Source organism: Acanthopagrus latus, chromosome 16 (assembly GCF_904848185.1).
Source record: "Acanthopagrus latus isolate v.2019 chromosome 16, fAcaLat1.1, whole genome shotgun sequence".
NCBI lineage: Eukaryota > Metazoa > Chordata > Actinopteri > Spariformes > Sparidae > Acanthopagrus > Acanthopagrus latus.
Genome location: NC_051054.1, coordinates 5,289,123 through 5,307,484, shown reverse-complemented (window position 1 = coordinate 5,307,484; position 18,362 = coordinate 5,289,123). Strand labels below are relative to the sequence as shown.

Below are 18,362 nucleotides of genomic sequence, written 5' to 3'. Positions count from 1 at the left end.
CCTTCAGCAATGAGGTTTTTTACCCGGCCGTTCAGCTGTTCGATCTCTGCTTGTTTTTCCTCGTTTACACCTTCAAGTTGTTCCCCCTTAGCAGTGAGATCGCTGACCTGCTCGTTCAGAGACGCCTCTTTGTTCCAAAGACCTCGCAATGCCACATTCAGTCTTTCAATCTCTGCTTGTTTCTGCTCCGTCAGAGATTCAAGTCGGGCCACCTCATCAGTCAGACTGTGGATCCGCTCATGTGATTTTGTTTGATTTACCTGCAGAACGTGAACTTTTTCATTCATGGCAGCTTCAAGCGTGGTCATCTGCTCATGGATGTACTTATTCTGCATGTTCAGACAGTTTGCATGGTCCAGCAGTTCCTGGACTGCTTCAAAAAAGTCTTTGCCCTGAGTCTGTATTGCCCATTGGAAGAGTTCACGGTCAGGTACCTTACTGGAGTGTGCTTGAGCCTGCTCTGCACCACGCTGAAGGTCATACACAGCTGCTCTCAGCTCTTGTATCTCTGCTTGGTATTCCTTATTCAGACTTTTATATTGGGACCCTTCATCAATGAGGTCTTTTACCCGGTCATTCAGAGCCTTCTCTTTGGTCCTCGAATCTTTTAAGTCCAACTGAAGCACACTCACATCAGATTTGAGCCTGGAGTTCTCAGCCTTCGTTTGTTCTAACTCCAACTGAAGCGCCCTAACTTGTGATTTGAATGACTCCAGCGTTTCTTCCTCGACCTCCATCTGAACATGAGAAGCTCTGGACGGCATCTCCAGCCCAGGAACTCTTTCGGATATCAGTGATTCATGTAAATGTACCATCTCTGACACAGAGAGACGCCTCGACTCCTCTGGTGACAGCGAATGGCACGGAGCAGCAGATGTGTTTTGAGACATTTTCACTGATTCACCTGTTGTAAATAAAATGTTTGAAAGTAAATCCCGCGAGGATGAAAAATTATCCTTATCTGTGATTACCTGCTCTCAACAAATTGGTAACAGCTGACCAGATCAGATGAGTGTTTGCAATAAAACATTCCTCTGATACAACAAGCCTCTGTTCTCTTCCAGGAGAGTGACATCATCCAGGTCTTTGATGTCTGGTGACATCATCACAATCAAGGGCAGGTGAGGTGACATTCTGTTCCGTATTTGGAATGTGCTGAAATAAGAATTCCGGTGACATCACGGTCATTTGCATAAATGGGCGGGGCTACAAAGGTTGTTTACAAAATGGCAGAGGATCTGAATTTAAAGGGACATACCACCAAAAACATGCTGTTACAGAATGAACACAAACTACTCAGCTAAGGTTTGAAGTACATGTACTGTAATGTAATTAAGTACATCTTCTCAAGTTCTTTACACTCTTCAGGCACATGTAGCATACATTACTTGATTACTTACTTACTTTATATTTCCCCTCCACAACATTTTGGAGGCAAAAATTGTAGCTTACCTCTCACTCAATACATTTTTGGTTTGCTGTCTTGTCGTGTCCTTGATGCTGCTGCTTAGATCCTGTCTTGCCGAGATCTCACTGTCAAACCAGATTTTTATATCTGTGTGACTTCCTGGATGAAGGTTAGGTTTTTGGACAATATACAGCACACACACACACACACACACACACACCATCTAAAGGACTCGAAGGGCATTTCAGTGCAGCTTTGTATTAAAAACACCTTGACTGGCTCCACAGGGAGGTCAGAGGTCATTTACAGAGCCGCAGCCCAGCAGGAACTGAGTGTTTTGGCCCAGTGTTTGAACACCTGGTGACGGGGGAACCAGTGTGTTTTAGCTTTATGTTATATCCTCAACACCCTGATACCCCGCCACAAGAAGCATGAATCAAACAGCTCCCATGTTTTGCCAAACTATTTCTTGCTTCGTCTTCTACAATATGATGGATTGCAGATTTTCTTCAACATGTACAAATTAAAAAACTAAATATTTTGGCGTGTAAGACTGATCGTCAGATGAAAAAAGGACTTTGAAGATGCCACAAAGGACAAAGATGTTAATCACTTCACCAAGAAAGCACTTGGTAGATGAACAGATATAAAGAAGATGTGAAACTGACCTTTCATCAGCTCTCAGCAGCAAACCTGCCACGGGCTTGGGACTGAGGACAGACAGTTGCATATATATAGCCTTCCAAAAAGCCTTTGGCACAGTCCGTCATAAAATACAACTGTTAAAAATTAAAATTGATTTCCTGTTTTATCAGTATCATCCTCGGACCTTGAACCTACGTCAAACATGGTGGGTGTCATGTTGAGGTCCATTTTCATGCTTCAAGTCTTATAACTTCAACGTGCCATGTCCCATGTACACCAAACTCATCACACATGTATATAATGTCACCCTCAATACCTCCATGCTTCAATACTCTGTCAGATCCATAGCGCCACCTACTGGACACAGGAATTCAGACAAACATCCTATTTACATGATATTCATAGGTTTTTTTCCTCCATATCATACACTACAAGATGACATGCGACTAAAAGGTGAGCAGACCCTCTGACAGCGTCACCACCAATCAATTATCAAAACACAACTTACGACAGATTCGTTTGAGGGATTTTTCACCTGTTGCTTTTATGTAGATTGCAGAGAGTTCTTCTGACTTTGTACATTATTTAATACCGGCAGGAGCAGGAATTAAAATCATAAAGGAACAACGTCCTCATTCCTATCTGGACCAAATATCGCATGTTTGATAAGAGTCAAGCCCTGAACACATAGGCTCATTTTGTAACTTCATTTAAACGAAAAAGGACATTTAAGATTTTATTTTCAAAAACTGCCCCAGCAAACAGTTACCAAAATTCAATTTGAAATGTCAAATTTGATAATTGAAATGCATTAGCAGTAAGGCTTTTTCATTTCAAGGTCATAGCTGCAATATTCGACTCATAAATAAAATTAAAAATAGATCATCTAAACCGCATTTTCATTTTCTTCTTCAAGACTGCTCATTTTGCTTGCTGCTGACTGCTGCTCAGACACCATAAACAACACATGGGCCCTGTTTCTAAATCAGTCATTCCCAAAATAGGTACAGATAATGAAGGTAATGGGAGCCCTGGTCTCCCTTGCAGAAAAAAAATGTATTGTAATATCAAATATAGTTAAAGCTTTTTCTTCTTCAAAAATCAGGGATGAGCACAGAATTAAAACCACAACAGGGTGTAATTCACAAAAGGGTTTATTACGTAAATAGCCAGTAAAAGACAACAGTGCTCACTGTCTGAGGAGGTGAAACTGTAGTGAAGGAGTTGTCATCAGAAGACGGACACAGATACTCAGTTTTCCTTCTGCTTCGTCTCCAGGGTTCAGCTCGTCTCGCTCGTCCGTCACCTGCAAATGAGAAAGAGGCGCAGTGGTAGTTTGATGTCTCTTTGTGGAGGTTTTGTGTTTGTTTGTTGAGGTTTTGTGTTTGTTTTTGAAGATTTTGTGTTTGAAGAGGTTTTATGTGTTTGTGGAGGTTTTTATTGTTCACAGAGGTTTTGTGTGTTTTGTAAAGGTTTTGTTTGTTTGTAGAGGTTTTATGTGTTTTTAGAGGTTTTGTGTGTTTTTAGAGGTTTTATGTGTTTTTAGAGGTTTTGTGTGTTTTGTAGAGGTTTTGTGTGTTTTTAGAGGTTTTATGTGTTTTTAGAGGTTTTATGTGTTTTTAGAGGTTTTGTGTTTTGTAGAGGTTTTGTGTGTTTTTAGAGGTTTTATGTGTTTTTAGAGGTTTTGTGTGTTTTTAGAGGTTTTATGTGTTTTTAGAGGTTTTATGTGTTTTTAGAGGTTTTATGTGTTTTTAGAGGTTTTGTGTTTTGTAGAGGTTTTGTGTGTTTTTAGAGGTTTTATGTGTTTTTAGAGGTTTTGTGTGTTTTTAGAGGTTTTATGTGTTTTTAGAGGTTTTGTGTGTTTTGTAGAGGTTTTGTGTGTTTTTAGAGGTTTTATGTGTTTTTAGAGGTTTTATGTGTTTTTAGAGGTTTTGTGTGTTTTTAGAGGTTTTATGTGTTTTTAGAGGTTTTGTGTGTTTTGTAGAGGTTTTGTGTGTTTTTAGAGGTTTTATGTGTTTTTAGAGGTTTTATGTGTTTTTAGAGGTTTTGTGTTTTGTAGAGGTTTTGTGTGTTTTTAGAGGTTTTATGTGTTTTTAGAGGTTTTGTGTGTTTTTAGAGGTTTTATGTGTTTTTAGAGGTTTTATGTGTTTTTAGAGGTTTTGTGTTTTGTAGAGGTTTTGTGTGTTTTTAGAGGTTTTATGTGTTTTTAGAGGTTTTATGTGTTTTTAGAGGTTTTGTGTTTTGTAGAGGTTTTGTGTGTTTTTAGAGGTTTTATGTGTTTTTAGAGGTTTTGTGTTTTGTAGAGGTTTTGTGTGTTTTTAGAGGTTTTATGTGTTTTTAGAGGTTTTGTGTTTTGTAGAGGTTTTGTGTGTTTTTAGAGGTTTTATGTGTTTTTAGAGGTTTTGTGTGTTTTTAGAGGTTTTGTGTGTTTGTGGAGGTTTTGTGTTTGTTTTTAGAGGTTTTGTGTTTGTTTTTAGAGGTTTTGTGTGTGTTTGTGGAGCTGTTGTTTACACTGTTTGTCCTCCACAAAGAGACCTGGGTCTATTTTTGTTGAGTTTTGAGTCTTCGTGTTGAGGTTTGAGTCCCTGCCTTGGTTGTATTTAACCTGAAATCACTTCTCATAATTTATTTAAATGGAGTTTTAATTTAATTTATTGGGAAGTAAATTTGAACATTTACACTGGTATAAAGTTACTCTGTACAACTTACATTTTACAACATTATTTAGTTATAGTTACTTTGTATATTCATAAAATATAATATAATTTTCCCCATTTGCAGGACTAATAAAGGAATTTCTGATTCTGATTACTTACTGATCTCATCTATAAAATATCTATCATGTGTACATACAACGATCTGCCACAAGATTAAAACCAATGACGGGTGAAATTGATGACATTGATCATCTTTTGACAATGCCATGTTCGGTTGTGAAACCATGAGTCCTAGCATTCATGTGGACGTCTCTTTGACAAACACCAGTCACCCGAAAACAGCTGCAGACCAAGTACACCCCCTCATGGCAGCAGCACTCCTTAATGGCAGTGCCCCCCCAGCAGGACAACGCGCCTGCAACACTGCAAAAACTGCTCAGGAACGACCCGAGGAACGTGGGAAAGAGCTCAAGGTGTCAACCTGACCTCCAGACTCCCCAGATCTCAATCCAACTGAGCTTCCATTGGATGCAGTCTGAGCCAAGAACAATCCATGGGGGCCCCAACATGGATGGAAGTTGGATCTGGCGCATCCAACAGATGATCAACTGGATTGGGATCTGGAGAATGAGGAAGTCATTTTGAAGCCTTGGGTTCTTTGCCATGAGGGGGTGTAGTTGGTCTGAACTGTGTTTGGGTGGATGGTGTTTGTCAAAGAGGCTCCACAGAAATGACAGAAGTCAAAGTTTCCCAGCAGAACATTTGATTGTAAAAAGATGATCAATGCTCACTTCACTTGTCAGTTGTTTTAATATTTTGGCCGAACAGTGAAGATATACATGTTAAATACTTCTCATCTTTTACATAAATTTAGTTTTTATGGATTTTTATGATGAAATCTTAGTCAATATTAAATATTCGCTGATCAAACATGATGTATGATTATAGATTAAGCTACCCAGCATTAAAAGCAGAAAGTTGAGACCTTAAAGAGGAAACACGAGACAAGCCAGTGTCCTGCAGTATGGAGGACAATTATTAATTAATCAATTAATTGCCTGATGTCAGCATACTCGTAAAGCAATTCTGTAGAAAGACAGCTGATTTTTGAGTCTCATTCTCAGGTTGTCAAATAACGCACTTTGTGGGCCATTAACAGGACTCAGACTTGAGTTGTTAACATTGAGAAGACTTGTATTTTCATATACACTTTATTTCAAGATATATTTTTTATACATATATTTTTGTGTTTATCCAGTAGCTGTAAAAACACTCCTTGAATCCTGTGGGTTTTGAGGTGGGGCCTCAGTCTGATCTGGTTGGTCGGTTCATACATGTCTGATAACCAGGTTTGCCTGGCAGACCAGTAACAACTGGATTGCTGCTCCTCAACTTTTGTGCCTAGAACTCTATGGTAGTGAACTGGTTGTCGTAGCTTACCATGCTCAACATTGTTTTGCTAACCCTGTTAGCCTGAAAAGCTTTATACCACGATGTTTCTCTAGCAAAACAACAACTTCCAAGGCTTCATAGAGCTTATCAAGCACTCTCTGAACGCACAGTTGCGTGCTCGAGCAGAGATGTACCAGAACCGAAAACAAACCTTCGATACACTCAGAGGGAGGCAGACCAACTAACAACCGCTCAAGCTGTTTGTAGCTATCAGTTTGCAAAACAACAACCTCAAAGGCTTCATAGAGCTTAACAAGCACTCTCTGAACGCACAGTTGCGTGCTCGAGCAGAGATGTACCAGAACTGAAAACAAACTTCAATACACTCAGAAGGACGCAGACCAACTAACAACTGCTCAAGCTGTTTGTAGCTATCAGTTCACTGCACTTCTACCATGAACATGACCACAACAACTACTTCCAAACCAAAAACATCACAACAACACAATCAGATCCTTATTAGTGGTCTGCTGGGCAGTAAGGCCGAGGGCCCTGTAACAGCTGTGTAATGATCTCTGCTTGGTGTTATCAAGCAGGATGCTGTTACACACAGTTGCAAAGAAAATTAATTCCTGCAATTGTTTTCATTTAGTTTTATCACAGAGGTTCAACATTATCTTCAAGCAAAGGCATCGCGTCCATGCGCACTGAACTCGCGAGGGGAATCGTCATGGACAGATGAGGGCAGAGATCCAAGTCGCTTTAGTGGCGTCAGGCTAGCTTCTACCGTGGCCCTGAGCATGTCCCTAGCCAGGCCGAGGCCCAAACTAAACACGCACACTTTGTGCACGCTTCTACCAACCATAGGTGTCTGAACATGAGGGACCTGTAAGTTGGCGGGATCGCACAAGGGCTCGTAAGATACGCTATTACCAATACCAGCGGCTGATCAAAGGCCTGACTACTGCCATTCATGGAAACCACTGCTTACAGCTCTGATGGACAGCACTCGGGCATTTGCCATTGAAGATAGCTGAAGTCTGGTCAAGTTAACCAATAACTTATAATTATAACACCAGGTTTGCCTGGCAGACCACTAACTGGATTGCTCTTACTGAACTTTTGTCCCTAGAAAGCTCTATATCACAAAGCCTCCAATACAACACGTCTCCGCTCACTTCTGCTGATGTTGTAGCTCTCAATTCGCTGCACTTCTACCTTGAATAAGAACACAAATGTTAGCACCAGGCTCTGCTCAACATAGTTTTTACACTCAGGAGGACGTAGACAAACTAACAACTCAAGAGAAAACTTACAAAGGCCACCAGAAATTAACATGTCTCCAGTCATTCTGCTGGTGTTTATAGCTCAGTTTGCTGCACCTATACCATGACTGAGACGACAAGAACCGCTTCTAAACCAAGAAATTTACCACCGCACAGCTGCACGTCAGAAACTAATATAATTATTAGTGGCCTGCTAGGTGAATAGGCCGAGGCTAATGTCAATGTTGAATCTACATTATGAAGCTGAGCATTTAAAATGTTGAAGTCCCAGATCAAAACCCACAGGGTTCAAAAGAAGCAGAAGTATTTTAAACAGGATTTGTAGAGAAAAAATATGAACAAGTCTGGTTATAGTGCCTAAATGCATTTATTTGGTCTTATTCATGAAATATTTAACATGTCTATACACTGAGAGCCACAACATTAGAACCAGTGACAGGTGAAATAAATAACATTGATCATTGTGTTCCAATGAAATGTTCGGTTGTGAAACCATGAGTCCTAGCATTTATGTCGATGTCTCTTTGACAAACACCAGTCACCAAAACACCGCTGCAGACCAAGTACACCCCCTCATGGCAGCAGCACTCCTTGGTGGCAGTGCCCCCCCAGCAGGACATGGGAAAGAGCTCAAAGTGTCAACCTGGCCTCCAGACTCCCCAGATCTCAATTCAACTGAGCATCCATTGGATGCAGTCTGAGCCAAGAACAATCCATGGGGGCCCCAACATGGATGGTAGTTGGATCTGGCGCATCCAACAGATGATCAACTGGATTGGGATCTGGAGAATGAGGAAGTCATTTTGAAGCCTTGGGTTCTTTGCCATGAGGGGGTGTAGTTGGTCTGAACTGTGTTTGGGTGGCTGGTGTTCGTCAAAGAGGCTCCACAGAAATGACAGAAGTCAAAGTTTCCCAGCAGAACATTTGATTGTAACAAGATGATCAATGCTCACTTCACTTGTCAATTGTTTTAATATGGTGGCTGAACAGTGTAGATATGTTAAATAAAGTGAAAATATATCATATAAATATAATATAAATATAGTGACACTGTAGTGGCTTGTGCCAACCCAAACTGTCGGTATTCAACAACCTATGAATGAGACTCGACTATCCTCTGGAATCATTTACTGATCCTAGAGTATTTATGAACAGCAACTGACAAATCTCACACTTTCTGCCTTTAATCTTGGCACCTCCATTCCACTGACCTTGTTGGACCAGGTGTCTCTCCTCTCCGCGTCTGATCACCATACAGGTCAGAGCTGTTCCACCTGAAGCTGAAGACAAGTCCCACTTTTCACCTGATGAGAGGAAGAAGTACTTTAGTATAACATGATGACTACATGCACGTGTGTGAGTATAAATATATATATATACCGTACACACACACACACACACACATATACTCTCACACACACATGTTGTAACAGAAAAAAAGAAGATGTCATCAGATTACAGACACACACATATACACACACACACACATTGTAACAGAAAAAAAGAAGATGTCATCAGATTACAGACACATCCGGCAAAAAGAGGATTTCTTTCAGGATTATAATCTTATAATAAAGAATAATATAGCAGTCTGTAACCATGTGCATGGCATCACTTCCGGAGTCTCACATCACTCTGCACTGTAAAATCTACTATAATCTGATTTAACAAATATGTTTTTTAAAGGTAAACCAAAATTAAACCAAATGTATTCAGTCCTAAGAACATTTTGTGCTTTATAGACAAGTAATGTGATTCAAAAGTCTATCTTTTGACACACAGGGAGTCAGTGGAGTGACATAAATATAACATATTAAACCAGAACTGAGACAAACACACTGAATACATTCTGTGCAGATTACAATGCGGCTGCACACTGTGTGTATGAACTACTTTAGCTGCTCAAAATGACCCTCTATATGCTGACATACTAACATACTGAGACATCATTAAGCACAAACATGGAGCCTGTTAGCTAACTGTGCTGTACTTTGATATTCGGATGTTACGATGCTAGCAGTTAGCATTACACAGCACGTTAATGGCGTCATGCTAACACTCTCCAACAGACACAGGTTAGCTAACATGCTAACCTGTCCATAACAACAGGAGGAGTAAATGACTCAAGCTGCTTATAGTGTCAGTACCCGGTTCGTGTGTCTTTACCCGTTAATAAAGGCAGCTGAGCCGCTGGCAAAATGTTTCCCAAACCGTGCAGTGAATCTCCGACAACTTTAAAGTCAGCTAGCTAGCATAACATAGCCACTCACTTCAACTGACCAGCAAACGTTAGCTAACCAGACTTCATGGCGTTCTAAAGAATGAAGAATACGTCCATTTAAAAAAAGTTTCATGCCGAATTTACCAACACTGCCGACTTGTTATGAAATAGTGACCAATGTTTAATTAACCGTGCATAATTCATGTAATAAACATGGCAGAGTTAAATCGGACAGAAAATACCAATGGAGTCTGGTCCACCAAACAAAACATGACCTCTATCGCGGATTTAATTGGACGTAATTTGAGGTTTATGTTCGAGCCGAATTAACCTCAATACTTAATAGATAATGAGACCTCTTCAGCTTCCTGTTCAGTTATTTCAGAAACATTTGAGGCAAAAACAATTCTCACCAACATGGAGGCAGGCTGGCTCAATTCTGACCCGCACATATGTACAACTTACAATGCATAGTTACTCTGTGGAGCTTGCTGATATATAAAGGAAATTCACCTGGGCTTATTATCTGAGATCCATAAGTAATTACTGATCTGTACACCTCCCACAAAGACATGAGTACACCTGTACTGAGCAGGTAACTGGAGACAGAAAGCAGATTCATACAGCGCAGTTTACTTACCATGTGTGTGTCCTCAGAGAAGAGCCGCTCCAAACAGAGTGACATCCATCAGTGATTTAAATACCATTTAAGAATTTTGGAGGGAAATGCTCTAACTTCGCGCGGGGAAACGAGCGAGACCGCCCCTTTTGGCGCGCACCACCTGGATTCGTCAGAAAATCTGTGGGTTGGTCTTGTTTTGCCTGGTTTACCCGCTGTGCTGTTGCCACGAGGGGGCGTCCACATAAATGCCAGGACTGGAGGATTTCCAATATCTGATTGTAACAACATGATCAATGCTCACTTCACTTATTAATGTTTCAATGTTTTGGCTTATGGTGTAGATACATGTGAAATACTTAATATAAAGAGATCAATAACATGCTGTTAGGTTTTGTTAACTGCCTTATTGTTTAGATTTTCCTCTCAGTGAAACAACACACTTCTACTTTTTTTTTTTTTTTAATCTCCTATTGAAGCTACTTGTAAATCCCTTCTTTGCCAATTTGGAATCATTTTAAATCAGTGAGACTGTTCAGGACTGTTCTGTTCAGGGGTGAAGTTCAGTTCCACCATGACTTGGTAAAAGTCCTCAGGCCTCTCAGGGACCCCCAGTGTGTTGGCCAGACTCCTGAAATAGACAAAGCATATTTATGATAAGATCATATTTAATATATTTGAGACATTTAAAAAATAAAACAAGTTTTCCTTTGCTGTGATCACATAAAACATGTACATTCATATTTAAAGTTCAGAAGGCATATTTTGGCTTGGACTGAATTAGCTGAAACCAAATAGGTGAAGTGAGAGTGGGGAAAAAAGCATTCAGACAAAAATCTGACAATTACTGGTGCAAGCTGAGAAGAAGCCTGTAAACTATCTTGACTAAAATGCCTTTTGGATTTATTTCAGGTCTTGTTTTCTATTTTATATTAGTAAGTACTCAGTATAAAACAAGGTTAAGAGCTCTAAAGGTTGAGATCAAAACATAATGTTCATAATGGGTTTATTTCGATGTAATAAGACGGTTTTGTCAATTAATTACAAAAGCTTTCATGCCGGCTTTACCGAAACCTGTACACTGAACATATAAGGAGTAGTTAATGTTTATAATCATCAGAGAACGTTACAGACGTTGTTTTGGTTCCTATATGTTCCCTGAATATATCCGTCCGTGTGTGAATGTGTAAATGAGATGCATTAACTTGTAGCACTTTGTAGAAGTGTTTTATAAAGTTCACTCCATTGACTTGTATTAGTTCACAGGGCGGAGCTGTCTCCTTTAATATGACGGCGACGCTGATGTATCACAGCAGTCGGCCAACCCGCTCAATGAGACGTCTCTGTATATGATATATATGTCTATGGTTGAGTCTGTACTGTTTGTACCTTAATTTATCTGTTTTGTTACCGTGTTTAAACTAGATTTAGATATATATGATTTTGTAGATGCCTGTTTTGGATCCTCTTCCCTTCCTCAGATGTAGCAGCAATGTCCAAATAAATTATCTTGAGTATTTTCTTTTTCTGCTCCTTTATACCTCCAATCACTATATTCTGGAGGCAGATATTGTACTTTTTACTCCACTTGACTACATGTATATTATAACTTTAGTTACTGGTTACTTTGCAGATTACATGATGCATTAAACCCAAAGTAATGCATTTATAATAACTTACTTTATCATCAGTCTGATTGAATAAATCTTATCCTGATAATCCGAGAAATGCTAAATATTGGGTCAGATAATTATCCAGACTGATAACTGGTCAACCTATAGTTTACAATAAACATGTACATATACTTTTGATACTTTGGCTATATGTGATACCAGATTATTGAAGACTTTTATTTAAAAGTACTATTCGTTTTACTCAAGTATGACTGCTGGCTGCTGCTTTACAACATAAATATATTGATGCAGGCTATATAAAAAAACTTAATATGCACAGCAACTAGTATTCTTCTATGAACTATGACTAGAAAAGCTCTTTCCCCTGTGCAGAAACTAAATGTTTAATAAAACTTTAGCAGTCAATTTGTTTTAATGAACTAATGGGGCTGGAGGACAATAGAGACGACAGATTTATGACCAACTTTTGCAGGGAGGGGGGCGCTTGTTGGGGATTGGTCAGACGAGTCACAAGATGATGAAGTAAAAAAAAAAAAAAAAAAACATTGAAAGCGTCTGTAGCATTCAGAGCAGCAGCTGCAGCTTCAGGGACTTTAACTCTTCAACAATGGTGAGTTGTTCCGTGTTACTGTCACACAGCTGCCGTCACTGTCGTCTCTGCTTATTTTAATCATCCGCCACAACAGAATGTGAAGTTCAGGAGACTGTTGGGGAAAAAAGTAAGGTCGCAGATTGGCTAGCGTTAGCATGCTAGCCTAGCATTAGTTCCACCCTCTCGTCTATTGTGTCGGTGTCGAGTTAGACAGAGGAGCGGTGCGCCGCTTCCGGTTACGGATTTCAGAATAAAACCACCGTTGGCACGAAATCCTTTAAAAATATCAGGATTGATTTCATTTTTAATCTTATTCTTTTAGAGCTTCACATAATTATATACACTTCTTAGAATTACGGAGGGACACTGAGATGTTTTAGTGTCTCACTTGTTTTTTTGTAATTTGTATTTTGCAGATATTGTTGGACAAAAAAAAACTAATGTGTCACAGTAAATTTGACTTTTTTGACTGAATCCAAATATTTTTCTAATTTTGAGTAGTGTGTGTGCATCATTCCAGTCAAGCAATGCCAATACAAAAAAATAGAAAACTGATTAATAGTAAGTCTCATCAATTCTCATACTTTTCGAAACTCCTAATTATCAAGTATTTGATGATAGAAATAATACTTTAATTCTCAAACATGCTATTTCACTGTAAAGATATACTGAAGAATAGATTATAGATGAAAGTTAAGAGTCTGCAGTTAATCCTACATTCATACAAGAGTAACTACAATGGTGACAGTACTTCACAGCATTGTTTTACTTTTTCTGTTCTGTATTACTTCAATCATTCGTAGGTTTAGTCATAAAAATACAGTCACAAGTAACATAAATTAAATACATTGCTTTCCATCAGGGTAACTTTGCTCAAATAAGGTCTAATGCTTGATTGAGTCATCTGTATGTTTAGGACGAGAAGTGTGATTATTGCCCTAAAACTAATTCTTAATCTGCATGTTACGTTAATGATATGTTTTTTTTCTGTTATCTGAGGGAAAGTGCCCATGATAGTTTATTATATTATGATTCTTGCGCCGCTTTCATTATTTAGCAGACAACCTGTATGCTTTTATTTTGAAGCCTACCAGAGCAGGCTTCCTGTGTTTCAACGCTTCTGGTTTTTGGGGAGCAGCCTTCACGCTAGCTCGGCTGCTTATCATGATGGAAATGTGTCCCTGCGGGGTTTTGACTGCGTGTCATGACAGCTCGACTGTGTTTCAGTGTCGACCAACATCTGTCCCGAGCCACTGCCTCGTGTCTACACTTTTGATTTCAGACATTTAAAGTCAGCCGACTCATTTCCTGGATGAATTAGCAGCCGAGCCAGCGAGTTAGCTGTCAGTGGCTGCAGGAATTTGAACCAGAAGCAAACCTGTGGCCAGCCTCTTGGCTTGTATTGTCCTGCCTGCTCCCCATCAGCTTCCTATATGCATCCTGTTTTCCACTCTCCGTAGTCAAAATCACACACACACACACACACACACACACACACACACACACTCTCCCAGCCTCCTCCTTAATCTGTGAAGATCTCTCCCTGAGCTCAGTGAAATCCTGACTCCCACTAGCCATCTGTTCAGGAAGGTGTAATTATAGAAATTCAGAGAGTCTGCAGAGACTCTTAAAGACTTTATGTGTATGTGGTGGAGTTATGCAATAACGTGTGTGGACGAGACTGGGTTATTGTTGTCTCTCTGGCAGAAGCCGGTGGATCAGATTAGACTGCAGAAACAGACCTGAACTGACAAGTTTGCACTTTTTAGGAAAAATTCAGAATATTAATCCGCTGCTTTAGAGCTGAGCAGTACAATGCACAACAGCCGCTTCAAGCTTTAGACTCTGCATGTGTCCTACATACAGATAAACCCTCAAAGTCTGAGAATTAAAGATGTACGAAATATAAGTTTAATGAACATGATGTTGCATTTAATTCGTTCACCTGTCAGTACTATTTTGAAAGGTAGGGTCAGGGTCTCCTCTCTCTAACGTTGTGTGCATTAAGTACAGTACATTTACTCTCTCTTGATCGTTGCTGCAGTCAGGTTAAAGTATCATCTCTGAGCTCTTCTCTTGCCTGTCAGTGGCTCCGGATCAGAGCAGAATCTGATGTGATTCTGGGTGTTTATTCCTCCAGAAGTTCTGCCTTTGTGTTCAACTTTCTACTCTAAAGCTTCCTTCACGACACTCAGTAAATGTCTGTTGTTTTGTTTTGAAAGGCAGACCTCTTGGCTGCAGAAATCACACACTGTGCATTTAAACTCCAGTTACTTATATAAATAGATATACACATGTGTTGTTATTGATATTTTTCTGATTGATTGTCCATTACTGCTGCGTTATTGATTGTATACATCTTTATATGTGCTGACATACATTTTGTCCATTATGATTTTGTTGGAGGGTATGACCTGCTTGCTCTGTTGCTATAAAGTTTGCCTTTGCTCTACATTCTTGAGTTTCTGTGTGAGTAAACATGAGACTGGATGGTCTTATCTACATGGTGGTGGACAGGATTTATTTAAAGATATAGGGGTCAGAAATGAGGATCTCTCTGCAGGAGGTTTCAGTATATAGGCTCTATTATCTTTATGCTGTTCTGCGGAACAAAGGCATCATATTATCATATTACTATTTCCCCTCATTATAGATGATACATAGGAGAGAAGCTGCCCGGAACAGAGGGAGGTAATGGACGTGAGGAGGCGCTTCCTCATGCAGATGCACTGTGCAGAGGAACAAACATTAGTCGTGCAGAATATTACAAATATCAGATATATTAGTTTAGACAAGTGAGGTGTCTTTAGTCGTAGATCCAAAGTTCAAGACTTTGGCTCATTAACTATGTACGATAACAGAAAGCGAAATGTGAAGGAGAAAAAAAAAGAAGCTTTTTGTGCATGTATTTGAATTTGAAGTGATGTATTTACATGTTTCCCTTGTCATCATCAGAGTGAATCACTGGTGGTGTGTGAGGTGGATGAAGATCTGGTGAAAAAGCTGAAGGAGTTCCGTTTCCGGAAGGAGACCAATAATGCGGCCATCGTTAGTGAGTATTTATGTCATTCAGTTTCTTTTTCTCACATGTTATTGATCGTGTTTTGTAGGTCGGACAGGGATGGTGATGTAAGGAGTCCAGGGTGCAAGTAGAATCTAGTATTCAGGATAGTAAAGACAACCATTCTCTAAAATTTTAAAGTATTTATTGAAGTGTGTGTCTGTTTTTTAAGCTCTTTCATGTTTGGTTAGGATTAAAAACCTTCCTACAGATGATCATGGTGTATTTTTTTTTTAGCCACATAATGAAAAAAAAATCCTAAAAACATAAAATGTAGGCCATCTTCAGTTTATATTTGGAGGACAGAGGAGTTACTTCCACATGCAGCAGGTGGTGTGACAGTTGTTGCGTGAGTTTGAAGCTTTATCCTCCACTATCTCTGGATCAAAATGTCATTGCTGCTAAACTGGATTAGACTTGTGTTTGCATGCCAGGGGCTCGGACTCAAACGTACACACCTTTCACATCAGTATGTTTGTCATATGAAATGTGAACAAAGTATATTTATTTATTTATTTTTTATCTTTAAATGTGCCACCACAACTGAACACATGTGAGTGTTTCCATGCAGCTGTTGACTTTGCTTTCCTGTTTTTTTTTTGTTTTTTTTACCCCTCAGTGAAGATTGACAAAGACAAGCAGCTGGTTATTCTTGAAGAAGAACACGAGGTAACTCAGCTGTTGTCAAGTTAATGGTCAACTTTTACATATTGAATTTACTTTAAACTTTGAACTATGTGTGTTGAAACTTGTTTTGGCCCAGCAGCTGTTAAATGGATAAATGTTTTCCTCAATGAAGTGTAACTTGAGACTGAACTATTCATGAATATCTGTTTTTTGTTTTTTTTTTAAGGATATTTCTCCTGATGATCTGAAGGATGAACTGCCTGAGAGACAGCCAAGATATCCTTTCATTCATTAATGTTTTACTGTCAGTTCATGTTTTAGTTGTGTGTCCTTTCCGTCTCCACTGTGATATACCACCATGAGTCCTGATGTGAGATCTGTGAACCGTCCTTAGCACCAGGCACGTTTATCGTCTACAGCTATAAATACCAACATGACGACGGACGTGTCTCCTATCCCCTCTGCTTCATCTTCTCCAGTCCCGTGGGTAAGAAACACCTGCTCTGGATGTATGGCGCACATTGTTCGCTGCACTGTTTAATCATCAAGGTGGTAAATGTTGGTATGTATTTGTGTTTGACAGGTTGCAGACCGGAGCAGATGATGATGTACGCCGGAAGCAAAAACAAGCTGGTGCACACTGTTCAGCTGAGCAAGGTGAGTGAGCGGCCTCTAACTAAGACGCTAAAACTTTGGTCTGAACTGAAATATCTGGGCATCGTTTTTAAAAGAAAAGTTTAACCCACACTCTATTTTTGTCTTGTTTTTTTCCCCCAGGTGTTTGAGATCAGAAACACAGAGGACCTGACAGAGGAATGGCTCAGAGAGAAGCTTCGGCTCTTCGGCTAAAGTCGTCTCATCCGGTGGTCTGGGACGTGGAGGAGGATCCAGATTGCACAACTCGTGTCATCTCTTGGGATGAACACACCACAGTCAATGTATCCCTCCTCTCTGCACCAGACCTGATTTAAATAGTGTTTGCAAATATACTTCCTGTTCTCTCATTTCTCGGCCTTTTTGGTAATAGTTTACGGCACGTTACAACTGCCAGAACATGCAGACAATCACAACAGTTTGTGTGCTTTTCTGTGACTGTCAACACTAACTAAACCTTCTCCCATCTGGCAGCCTAGAACTAAAAAAAAATACTATTTGACGCAGGTCTGGTTTGTGTCCCGTACAATCTCTCCATGTGCCAGTTGTGTCTGTATTGAACTAACACTCCCATAGCTCTTAAAGTGGACTGAAGTTGGTAGTACTCATTCGCCCTTCCTAAACATTTCACTCAGGAGAAGTCAAAGGCATTGTAACAGCGGTTTCTCTCTCGTTAAGTAGTTTTCACAGTGTTTTGTGCAACTCTCAACCTCCTTATTCTCACCTTTTTATGTTTCATTATTTGAGGGAGTGTTTTTAGATTATTTGTTCCATGTATGAAGGATTATATTAGCATTGATTCCCCTGTTTTTTTGTTGTGAAAACAAACCTGCCAGAACATCAGAACAATCATAGCTGCAATTCAGAGAACAACGTAGAGTCCAGCTTTAGTTTCTCCTTCAGTATTCATTTAAAACTGTAAATAACAATAACACTAAGATCATCTGACACTACCACTTATATATGATGTGTTGTACCTTCTGTTGTGCACATAAACAAGCTGGCAGAAGCCCTCGAGTGGTGCTTAGCACACTGCGGATTTCCAACCTCAGATCTTTTTCATCTCTGTTTAGAGAAACAACAGTGTGACTCGTGGGTAAAGCTCTATTCTGCCTTTGACCTGCATATTTGTAACAACGATATCACACTCATGAAAACAATATTTCCACTGAAACATTCCAGACTGAGAGATTTATAACCTCCTACAAACCTCCATGTCTAGCGACCACGACAGTCTTGAAAACACTGACCACAGGGTGGCGCCGCCTGCCCTCTTTCTGATCTACTGGGCTGCTCTGTATTAGTGGGTTACTTACTGTGTCTTTAGGGCGATTGTTAGCTAATATTGTGCATTATAGCTATTGCTGTTATTAGTGTTAATGAATGTTGTGCTTCATTCTGATGTAAAGCCACTTGGATTGCTTAGTGGCGGTCGCAGCCTTGAGAATGATGGCTGGGACCTCTCCAAAATGCCAGTTGTGCTTAATATTTAGACTTGGTAGGTAAAGTACAACATCTGGGCAATTTCCATTTTCCATACAGGACCGGGTTCGTCCAGTATAGCTT

General features: G+C 39.7%; 1 protein-coding gene and 1 long non-coding RNA gene across 2 annotated transcripts; one reads left to right on the top strand and one right to left on the bottom strand.

Annotated features, from left to right (window-relative positions):
- Window positions 1-3,189: 3,189 nt before the first annotated feature.
- On the bottom strand, window positions 3,190-8,747 carry LOC119034405. The gene is made up of 2 exons (XR_005079558.1): window positions 8,600-8,747; window positions 3,190-3,359 (listed from the first exon to the last, which is right to left on the bottom strand). It is a non-coding gene; the product is annotated as an uncharacterized LOC119034405 (long non-coding RNA).
- A 3,579-nt stretch (window positions 8,748-12,326) lies between these two features.
- On the top strand, window positions 12,327-17,061 carry gmfb (glia maturation factor, beta). Its single transcript, XM_037125365.1, has 7 exons — window positions 12,327-12,472; window positions 15,410-15,506; window positions 16,135-16,184; window positions 16,369-16,418; window positions 16,547-16,629; window positions 16,726-16,799; window positions 16,920-17,061. Exons 1-7 carry the CDS (start codon window positions 12,470-12,472, stop codon window positions 16,989-16,991), a joined length of 429 nt encoding a protein of 142 aa, XP_036981260.1. The 5' UTR covers window positions 12,327-12,469; the 3' UTR covers window positions 16,992-17,061.
- Window positions 17,062-18,362: the final 1,301 nt, after the last annotated feature.

Excerpts from the sequence above, each read along its gene's own strand:
- gmfb (XM_037125365.1), top strand. Across the intron at positions 16,185-16,368 it reads TTCTTGAAGAAGAACACGAG|GATATTTCTCCTGATGATCT; the intron begins GTAACTCAGCTG and ends TTTTTTTTTAAG. Across the intron at positions 16,419-16,546 it reads CTGCCTGAGAGACAGCCAAG|GTTTATCGTCTACAGCTATA; the intron begins ATATCCTTTCAT and ends AGCACCAGGCAC.